This window comes from Leptosomus discolor, chromosome 25 (assembly GCF_034619465.1).
Source record: "Leptosomus discolor isolate bLepDis1 chromosome 25, bLepDis1.hap2, whole genome shotgun sequence".
In the NCBI taxonomy this organism is placed as follows: Eukaryota; Metazoa; Chordata; class Aves; order Leptosomiformes; family Leptosomidae; genus Leptosomus; species Leptosomus discolor.
The window spans coordinates 7,322,548-7,333,211 of NC_141415.1; the positions used below are offsets into that span (position 1 = coordinate 7,322,548).

Here is a 10,664-nt window from a genome sequence, read left to right on the forward strand (position 1 = left end):
GAAGTCCATGCTGTGCCGTGCCGTGCTGGGGCCACGTGCAGCTGGGGATGGGGACGTGGGGACATGTTTTGCCACTTTCCCGCGGCCGCACGGATGGAGTTGCCAAGCAACTGCTGGGTGGAGGCAAAGCGGGAACAAAGCGGGAGCTGCTGGGACCCCCTGTCCCTCCATCCCTCCCCAAACCCCCCCCCCCCGGCTCTGCCTGCGGGGGCTACGGGGTCACCTGCTGTGTCCCCCCAGCTATTGCCTCCATCCCACCCCAGGGCTGTGGCAGGGCCGAGGGTTCGCAGGGAGTGAACCCTGGGAGATGGCGACGGGGGGGACGGCGGGGACGGGGGGACGGGGACATGGCGTCTGTCCTCCCGTTGCTGTCACCACCATTGTGGTGCCCGGAGGGGTCCAGGCCCTGGTGCCTCCCCAGCCGCTCGGGGCGAGGTCTGGGCAGGGCGGGTGCTCAGCACCCAGCGGGCAGGGGGCACGGCGGCTCTGCCCCGGGCGGGCACCGCGTCCCACCCTGCCCTGCCCCGGCACCTGCCCTGGCTTGCCAGCCCGGCAGGGCCTGTTCCGGGCCTGGCAGGCAGCGCGGGGGGCAGGCAGCTGCCCTGACCTGCCCGGCCCTGCCTTCAGGGCGGCCCCAGCCCCAGGGGGGTGCCCGTGCCAGGGTGGGGGGGTCCTGCACCCACCCCCCCCCCCGGCCTTTTCCCACGCTGCGATGGGCTGGGGGTGGGGGGCAGGGGGGTGTCACCCCAAGCCTGAAGGTGTGCCCCCTGTGGAGGGGACAGCGGGGAGGGACACCATGGGCTGGGAGGACAGTCCCGTGTGCCCCAGGGCTGGCGGGGTGCTGGGCTGGCGTGGGGCGGGGGGGCACGTGGGTGTGCCAGGGGACAGGGCGTCGGGGTGTGACACGGGTGTGAGACACACGTGCGGGGGGGGAGGGTAAGACAGTGTCGCTCCATCGGGGGGTGCGATGGCGCCGCTGGCGCGATGGCGGGGGGGGGGGTGCCAGGGTGTGGGTTGTGTCCCCCCCTGCCAGGCTGCGCGGCGGCGGGGGGGTGCGGAGCCTCTGCCGATGTGTCCCCTGTCGGCGTGTGGCCGCGTCCCCGGTGTGCCGGTGCGGCGGGGGGGGGGGGGGCTACGGGGCTGCGCATCGCATCACCTGTGCGGGGCTGCTGCGGCGGGTGTGTGTGGGGGGGGGGGGGGGTGGCGCGACCGCGTCCCGGTGCGCGCCTGTCGCTGGTGCGGCCGCATCCCGGTGTCACCGCGTCCCCGGGACGGCTCCGCCCCCGCTCCCCGCTCTCCGGTGCCGAAGCCGGTGTCAGCGGCGGGGCGGGGGGCGGGCAGGTGCCGGCGGCGGGGCCGGGGGCGGCGGCGGGGCGGGGCGGGGCGGCGGGGCGGGCGCTGGCGGCGGCTCCGCGGGCCGCGGCGGGGCGCAGCGCGCAGCAGGCGCGGGGCGGGCGGGGAGCGGCGCCGGGGCCCGAGCCCGACCGGAGCCGAGCGGAGCCGCCCCGCCGCCGCCGCCGCCGCCGCTGCCGCCCATGGCCCCCTGAGCCGCCGCCGCCGCCGCCGCGCCCGGGCGGCCATGAAGCCGCTGGAGAAGTTGCTGAAGAAGCCGGGCTCGCACCTGCCCGCCCGCCCCGCCGCCGCACCGGGACCGGCACCGGGGCAGGGATCGGGACCGGGACCGCGGCGGCAAAGCCTGTCGCGTCCACCCGTCTCCCCCGAGGAACCGGCGGGGCCGGCGGGGCCGCAACCGGGGGGCGAGGGCCGCTGGTTGGAACTGCGGCCGCCCGAGGCGCCGCTCCGTTCCCCCGAAGACCCATCCCCGGGGGGCGACCGGGACCGGGAACCACCAAGCCCGGAGCCGGCGCTCGCCTCCCGCTGCTGCTGCGGTTGCGGCTGCGCCCCCGCCGCGCCCGCGCCCCCCGAGCGGCTCCTGGCCGCGCTCCTGGAGCGGCTGCCGGCGGGCGGCGCGCACGGCCGCGGCTGCGGAGCAGGTACCGGGGGTCGGGGGAGGGGAGGGGGGGGACCGCTGCGGGACCCCCCGGGAGCGCGGCCCGCGGGGATGGAGGGGCTGCGGGAACCGGCGGGAGAGGCTGCGGGGGTGCCCGGTGCGGGGAGCGCGGGGGCCGCGGGCGGGCGCTGCGGTGGGGGGGGGGGCGCCGGGGGGCGATGCGGCAGCGGGCGGCGCTGGTGGCGGGGCGGGGGGGTGGGTGGGGGTGTGTGCGGGGGTGTCTGGTGGGCGCCAGCCCGGTCGCTGCTATGGGGAGGGGGATGTGCTGATGGGTGGCGGGGTGGGAGACGACGCCGGGGGCGCGGCGAGGTGGGTGGCACCGCGCAGGGGGGTGCCCGGTTGGGGTGGCAAGGTCAAGGCTGGGTCCCCGCAGGGCTGAGGCCCCCGTGGCCGCGGGGCGGCCAGTGGCATTGCGGGGGGGGGGGGACAGGGGTCCTACGGGGCATCGCGGCCCCGCACGACGCTGCAGCGGAGGGGCCTGGCAGGGGCGCGGCGGGGGGCTCAGCCTGGCAGCGAGCTCGGTGGCAGCACCAGGCCCGGCGGAGGCCGAGGGTGGCCGGGCACCGGCTGCTGCCGCACCGCGCAGAGCCATCAGCCTCCCGGTTGGTTAATCTTTAACATTTTCCCGGTGCTAAAATTAGCCCCGACGGGAGCCGCAGCAGCGGCAGGGGCCAGGCGGACGCCCCTTCCCCCTGGCACGGGCTTCCCGGTGCCATCCCCCCGCGGCTCCCCGTGCCGAGGTGGTTTTGGGTGCGTGGAGCTGGGTGGGAGCCAGACTGGGTGCCAGCGGGCTGGGAGCGCTCCCATGCCGCAGGGGTCCCTGCTCCGGCTGACCCCCCTCGCTCAGCTGCTGGGGCACGGGGCCAGGGGGCACCTGGGGGACAGGGGGGTGCCCCAGCCTGCCACCAGCCCCACGTTCCAGGGGCACCCAGGGCCGGGGTGGGGGCTCACCCACCGACACGAGGGAGCCCTTGGGGTAGGAGCGAGACGGGACTGGCAACACCAGGCCCTGCCTGCACCAACACGCTGCCAGGCCCGGCCCTGCGGTGCCCAGGCTGGCAGGGAGTGGGGTGGGGGGTGGCGGGGGGGCAGGAGCCAGCGTGGGGGTCTGGAGGCTTCCACCAGCCACGGGAAAGCCGTCGCTGCGGCTCTGGGGGGTGGTGTGGGTGCTGCAGAGGGATGGGGAAACTGAGGCAGGGCTGGAGGGGACTGCAGCCTGCAAGGACGGAAGGAGGTGTTCGACTCCTTCTGCCCCCCAGGCAGAGCCCAGGAAGGGGCTGCACCCGGGGCAGGGGGGCCATGTACTTGCACCCCCCCTGCTGTCAGTGCCCCTGCCCACCCTGGCCGTGGCGCAGGTGCATGAGGCTGGACGTGGGGCACCGGCCTGGCAGCGCTGAGGGCCGGGGGGTCCAGCCTGCGCCCCAGACAGCCGTGTCCCGCTTTTGGCAGCAGCTCGTCCCCTACGGGCGCTGTGCCCCGGCACGGTGGTGCCAGGGGAGCCTCAGCCCCGGCTCGGCACAGATCCATGGCCAGGTTAATGGGCCAGGGCCTGGGGGGGCGGACGGGGGGATGCTCTGCACGGCCCCTCCCAGGGGGGGACACGTCCTTGGGCCTCGCAAGGGCCCTGTGGGGGCACTGGGGCCCCGCCGCAGCGTCCCCGGGGCACATGGGCACAGCACCCTGGGCACCCGTCTGGCCGGGGACCCGCTCCCAGGGTCAAGGGTTGCTCCAGCGCTGGGCGAGGGAGCGGAGCCTCGTCCGAAGGTCACCGCGGCAGCTGGGTGCTGGCGCTGACGGGCACCGCTGCTGGTATTGGCCCCTCGGCTCACCTGGCTGTGCCAAAACACCCTCCCCAGGGCCAGTGCCACCTGTGCTGGCCCGGAGAGCCCAGCTGTGGGCACCGGCGCCCCCAGCACCAGCGCCGTGAGCGCGGCTGCCCAAATAGTGGCTGCCGCCGCCTGCCCTCACTGCCTGCCTCAGTTTCCCCGTCACGCTGAGCCGTGTCCCGGTTTGCCCGCAGCCAGGCTCTCGCCGGGGCAGCGGGTGTGCCGGGGCGGCGTGGCTCAGGTCCTGCTCTGCCGGCGCCTCTGCCCCCACGCCACGCTCCTCCCGGGACCCGGCTGCCCCGCGGGGCTGGGAGCGGGTCCATGAGTCAGCACCGGGTGTGGGGGGTGGGGGGCTCGGCGTGGGGTTCAGCGTCTCCCGGTGTCACCCTGGGAATTAGCGTGGCTCCCCTCGGCCGGGCGTGGGGCCTCCAGGGGGGGGGTGTTGGCTGGGAGCAGTGTGGGGCACAGGGTGCCCACACTTGCCCCCTGTCCCCCCCCAGAGTCGCTGCTGGACGACATCGTGCTCACGCACTCGCTTTTCCTGCCCACCGAGCGCTTCCTGCAGCAGCTGCACCAGCAATATCCTGGGGGGCACGTGGGGGGGCGTGGGGTGGGCCTTGGGGTGCCACGAGGGTGCGATGAGGGGGGGTCCGAGGTTGGGCATAAGGAGGGCACTGGGGTGCGATGAGGGTGGGCGCAAGGGGGCTGTGAAGGCGGCAGGAGGGTGGGCATGAGGTTGCGATGGGGAGGGGTCCGAGGTCGGGCAGCAGGGTGGGCATGAGGGTGACGAAAGGGTGGGTGCGAGGGTGGGCATGGGGTTGCAAGGAGGAGGGGGGGCATGAGGAGGGCAGCGGGGTGCCATGGGTGGGCACGCGGGAGCAGCAAGGAGGGAATTGGGGTGCCGTGAGGGTGGGCATATAGCTTCGGGTGCAAGGCGGGCAGTGGGGTGCCACCAGGGTGGGCACGAAGGTGCTGACAAGGGGCGCCGGTGGGTGGCCGGGGTCCCTCCTTGCCGTGGGGCTTCCTTGACGGTGCCACCTTCGTGCTGGCGGTGGGCAGCCCCCCACCACGCTGGGAGGGGGGGGGCCGGGCTGCGGCGCAAGCGGGCAGTGCTGGCCGTGCTGCTGCATTTCCTCGAGACCTACAAGGGGCTGCTGCAGGAGGAGGAGAGTGCCGGGAAGGTGATCAAGGTGGGTGTCCCCTCCCTTGTGGACCTCCCGGCCCCCTGCAGCCCCCCGCCCTGAGCCCCTCTCCGCCCCCCCCCCCCCCCCCCCCCCCCCCCCCAGGAGCTCTACCTGCTCATCATGAAGGACACGTCGCTCTACCACGACCTGGAGGACGAGATCCTGAAGCTGCACCAGCTCGTGGAGACCGTGGAGCTCAAGTGAGTGAGGTGGGGGGCAGGGGGGTCCCCGGGGAGGGCAGGGGGTCCTGGAGGGCCAGGGGCTTCCTGTGGGTCAGGGCGTCCCACGAGGAGCTGTGATCCTTGGGGGTGCCCCGGAGCTGGGGGGGTCATTAGCTCATTAGCAGCCCTTAGGTAACGAGGAAGGACCCGGGTGGGGGGCTCTGGCCCCCGCTCTGGCCGAGCGCCCCGGTAGGGCTCACGGTGCGGCACCCAAGGGTGCTGGCTGTGCCGGGACCCCTGCCTGACCCCGCGCCGGTGCCGCAGGGTGGCCGACGAGACGCCCCCCCCGAACAAGCAGGTGAAGCCGCTGTTCAGGCACTTTCGCCGCATCGACTCGTGCCTGCAGACGCGGGTGGCTTTCCGGGGCTCCGACGAGAGTGAGTGACCGTGGCCGGGTGCTGGGCTGGGGGGCTGGGTGCCAGGGTCCCCTCCCTGGCCCACCGGCGACTGCAAGGGGCTGGTGCCTGCTCCGTGCCTCAGTTTCCCCAGTCGGGGCTCCGGAGCGCCCAGGGGAGTCGCGCGGGGTCCAGCGTGGCCCTGACGCCCCCCCCCCCCCGTCCCTCTCCCCAGTCTTCTGCCGCGTGTACATGCCCGACCACTCGTACGTCACCATCCGCAGCCGCCTCTCGGCCTCGGTGCAGGACATCCTGGCCTCCGTCACCGAGAAGCTGCAGTACTCGGAGGAGCAGAGCGCCCGCGAGGACGCCCTCATCCTCGTCACCATGGCCTCGTCCGGAGGTGCCCGTGGGGCCAGGGGGGTGTTGCGGGCAGGGGTGGAGGTGGGGGCGGGGGGAGGTCTGGCCGGTGCTGACCCCCCTGCCCGCAGAGAAAGCGGTGCTGCAGCCCAGCGAGGAGTGCGTCTTCACCACCCTGGGCATCAACAGCCACCTCTTCGCCTGCACCAGGGACACCTTCGACTCCCTGGTGAGCACCGCGCTGGGGACACCCTGCCCAGCCCTGGGGGGCCGCGCTGACCCCCCCCGGGCAGAAGAGGGGGGGGGACACCCCCTCCTGCAGGACCCCCACGGTCCAGCCCTGCGCTGCGGCGCCCTCCGAGCATCCCCGACCCCACGTCCCCTCGCAGGTGCCGCTGCCGGAGGAGATCCAGGTGGTCCCGGGGGACACGGAGATCCACCGCGCGGAGCCGGAGGAGATCGCCAACCACCTCACCGCCTTCCACTGGGAGCTGTTCCGCTGCATCCACGAGGTTGGGGGGGGTGGGGGGGTGGCTGGGGGGGGGGGGGCGGCGCTGAGGAGGGGGGGAACAACGCCGTGGCAGGGGGGACCCTGACGATGTGGCGGGGTGTGTGTGTGTGTGTGTGTGTGTGTGTGTGTGTGTCCCATCCCTGCCCCGGCAGCTGGAGTTCGTGGACTACGTGTTCCACGGGGAGCGGGGCCGGCGGGAGACGGCGAACCTGGAGCTGCTGCTGCAGCGGTGCAGCGAGGTGCAGCACTGGGTGGGCACCGAGCTGCTGCTCTGCGAGTCGCTGGGCAAGCGCGCCCACCTCCTCAAGAAGCTCATCAAGATCGCCGCCATGTGAGTTGAGGGGGGGGGGGGGGGCTGGGAGGCCTGGGCCGGGGAGGGATGGGGGGTGTTCCCTGCCCACTCCTCATCCTCTCCACGCCCCCCCCCCCCAGATGCAAGCAGAACCAGGACATGCTCTCCTTCTACGCCATCGTCATCGGGCTCAACAACGCCGCCATCAGCCGCCTGCGCCTCACCTGGGAGGTGAGGGGCTGTGGGGTGCCCCGGGCCCCTCCCTGGGTGCTCCCAGACACCCCCCACCCGCTGGGTGCTCGCGGTCACCCCACCACCCCCACCCTCCCTCCCCGCTTGTCTTGCAGAAGCTCCCGGGGAAATTCAAGAACCTGTTTCGGAAGTTCGAGAACCTGACGGTGAGAGGTGCCCGGGCACCCCGCTGGTGTTGGGGGAGCGCCCCGGGTACCCCAGGGGGTGTTTGGGGAGCTGGTGGGCAGGAGGCGTCCTTGCCCCCCCCCTTAGGCCACCGGTGGTGGCCACAGCCCTGTGCCCATGGTAGCCAGCATGGCGGGGGGGGGGGGCAAGGCAGAGTGGGCAGGGTGCTGGCACCCATGGGTGACCACCTCCCTCAGCCCTGACCCCCCCCCCGCTCCCCCCCCCCCCCGCCCCGCCCCCCGCCTCAGGACCCCTGCAGGAACCACAAGACCTATCGGGAGGTGCTGGCCAAGATGAAACCCCCCCCTCATCCCCTTCGTGCCGCTCATCCTCAAAGGTGAGGGGGCCATGGGGGGCTGCCTGCACCCCACGTGGGCCGGGGTCCTGCTGCTGCCCCACAGGCCCCCCCCTCATCCCCCCCACTTGCCCCCAGATCTGACCTTCCTGCACGAAGGCAGCAAGACCCTCCTGGATGGGCTGGTCAACGTGGAGAAGCTGGTGGGTGCCCCTCGCTGGGGGGGGGGGGGATGTGGCCAAGGGACCCCCGGGGTGAGGCCAGGGAAAGGGGAGCCCACGGAGGGGCTGGGGCCCTCCTGACCCTGCCGTGGGGTGGGGGGGTCTTGGGGGGTGCAGGGTCCTCCGGGTGCAGAATAGGATCCCTGGGTGGGGGGGTGCCTGGTGGTAGGGGTGCTCCAGGGTGTGCAGCAGGGTCCCGGGGGGGGGGGGGGGGGATGGGACAGTCTCCAGGGTCCTGGGGGGCAAATGGTCCCGGGGGGGGGGCAGGCAGGGTCCTGGGGGGCCAGGGGCTGACAGGGGGGTGCTCTCTGCCCCAGCACTGCATCGCTGAGAAAGTGAGGACCATCCGCAAGTACCGGAGCCGCCCGCTCTGTGAGTGCAGTGGGGGACTGGGACCCCCGCAGCCCGGCCGGGGGGGGGCGAGGGGGCCAACGCTGCAGGAGGGGCCTGATCCTGCGGGGTGGGGGGGACGTGCATGGCCCCGCACTCCCGGTGGTGGCCTCCAGGGATGGGGATGTGTATGGACCCACAGCCCTGCATCCCCACAGCCCTGGCTCCCCCCTTCCTGCATCGCTGTCCCCGCGTCCCTTTCATCCCCGTCCTGCATCTCTTCATCCCCATCCCTGCATCCTCATCCCTGTCTCTGCCTCCCCGTGTCCCCCCCTTCCTGCATTGCTATCCCCGCATCCTCATCCCTGCATTGCTATCCTTGCATCCCCTGCATCCCCATCCCTCCATCCTTGCCCCCGACTTCCCGCATCTGCATTCTCTCATCCCCATCCTTCCATCCCCTGCATCCCCATCCCCTGCATCCCCATCCCCTTCATCCCCATCCCTCTGTCCTGTTCATCCCCATCCCCATCCCTCTGTCCTGTTCATTCCCATCTCTCTATCCCTGCATCCCCCTTCCTGCATCCCTGCTCCCCATCCCCACATCCCTCCAACCCTGCGTCCCCCCTTCCTGCATTGCTATGCCCGCATCCCCTGCATCCCCATCCCTCCATCCTTGCATCCCCCATCCCTGCATCCCCCATCCCTGCATCCCCCATCCCTGCATCCCCCATCCCTGCATCCCCATCCCTGTCCCTGCACCCCCACGTCCCCATCTCCTCGTGCCCCTCTTCCTGCATCGCTGTCCCTGCATCCCCATCCCTCCATCCCTGCAACCCCCCCCCTTCCTGCAGCTCCATCCCCCTCCCTATCCCCCCATCCCCATCCCTGCATCCCCCATCCCCATCCCTGCACCCCTGCATCCCCATCCCCCATCCCTGCGTCCCCATCTCCTCATCCTCCATCCCTGCACCCCTGCACCCCCACATCCCTATCCCCACATCGCTGTCCCTGCATCCCCATCCCTCCATCCCTGCAACCTCCGCCTTCCACCAGCTCCATCCCCCTCCCCATCCCCACATCCCCATCCCGGGGGGCCGTGTGGTCCTGCCCCCCCCCCTCCCCCCCCAGCACTGACCCCCCCCCCCCCCCCCCCAGGCCTGGAGCTGGAGGCCTCCCCCACCCAGCTGCAGACCAAGGCCTACGTGCGGCAGCTCCGCGTCATCGACAACCAGAACCTGCTCTTCGAGCTCTCCTACAAGCTGGAGCCCGGCAGCCAGTGAGGGCCGGGGGGGGCCCCCCACCCCACCTGGGGGACCCCCCACCCCGCTCAGAGGGGGGGGGGCCTGGCCGCCCCCCCCCCCCCCCAACCCCCCCCCCCAGCACTGACGCACTTTGGCCAGGGGCCTCGCGCGCGGCGGGGGGGGCACAGCTGGGTGCTGCCCCCCCCCCCCCCCCCCCTCCTTGGCATAAGGGGGGGGGGGTGTGGGGGGGGTGTGGGTTTGGGGACCACGGGTGCATTTCCCCCCCCCCCCACCCCCATTCTCCCTGGCACCCCGCTGCTCCCCGCCGCCCCTCCCCCTGGTTGGGGTGCAAGGACCCCCCCCTCCCCGGGGGGCCCATCTCCCCCTCCCCCCCGCCCCCTCTATTTTTGTACGTGCCCCCTGCGCCCCCCCCCCCCCCCCCCCCAGACGTGTATATTTTGTACCGAACCGGCGTCCGGAATTGTACATTTATTTTTTAAGAAAAAGGAGGAAAAAAGGAAAAAAAAAAAAAAACAAAAAAACAAAAAGGCAACAAAAAAGCCCGGGGGGGGCGGGGGGCGCAGGGCCCCAATAAAAGGCTGTCCCGGCGCCCGTCTCCTGATGTCATGCTGGGGAGTGATGTCATAGCCGTGCTGCTGGTGCCGTCATCCCGGGAGCAGCTGGGGGGGGCGGAGGCGTTGCACACACACCCCCCCCCCCCCCCCCCCCCGCCGAGGTGCCCCGTTACCGATCGGGGCGAGGAGGGTCTTCGACCTTCTCAAGGTGGCGGCAGCGCTGAGCCACGCCTTGACCTTCCCAACATGGCGGCCATGAACAGGTTCCGCCTTGACCTTCCCAACATGGCGGGCGGGCGCGGAGCTGGCGGCGGTAACCGGGCACGTCGCGGCACTCAGCAGCGGCTGGGCCCGCAGCGGGGAATTGCTCCCCGTCGGCGCCGCTCTCCCATCGCTCTTCTGGGCGCCCGCGGAGCCGGTCGCTCCCGCCGCGCTGCCGTGACCTCCCCAAGATGGCGGCCGCAGAGCCCAGCGCATCTCCCCGCTTGCAGCGCCCTTCCCATCATGGCCGCCCGACCTCCACAGCATGGCGACGCGTCCCCGCCGCGCCCCTCCCACATCCGGTCCGGGACGGCGCAGGCGCAGGAGGCGCGGCGGCCGCCATTTTGTTTGGCGGCGGCTGGCGGCCGGACGGCGCCGCGGGGCCGCGTTTCCGGGTGCGGCGGGCGGAGGCCGCGGGCGGCGGGTGAGCGCGGGGGCACCGGGCCGGGGGCCGCGGGGCCTGCGAGGGCCGGGGCCGCGGCCCGCGGGGTTCTGGGGGGGGTACGGCGGCTCGGGGAGGGCGTGTGGGGTACGGGGGTTTTGCTCGGGGCCTGTGAGGAGCCCGGGACCGGCCGGGGCGA

General features: G+C 73.1%; 1 protein-coding gene across 1 annotated transcript; it reads left to right on the plus strand.

Annotated features, from left to right (window-relative positions):
• Positions 1-1,579: 1,579 nt before the first annotated feature.
• On the plus strand, positions 1,580-9,286 carry RAPGEFL1 (Rap guanine nucleotide exchange factor like 1). Its single transcript, XM_086478080.1, is given in 17 exon segments — positions 1,580-1,994; positions 4,338-4,416; positions 4,876-4,915; positions 4,917-5,027; positions 5,124-5,221; positions 5,507-5,619; positions 5,813-5,980; positions 6,069-6,166; positions 6,327-6,449; positions 6,601-6,779; positions 6,881-6,971; positions 7,088-7,138; positions 7,406-7,456; positions 7,458-7,494; positions 7,591-7,655; positions 7,991-8,045; positions 9,162-9,286. Coding segments are annotated over 17 exon segments (1,899 nt in total).
• The last annotated feature ends 1,378 nt before the right edge of the window (positions 9,287-10,664 follow it).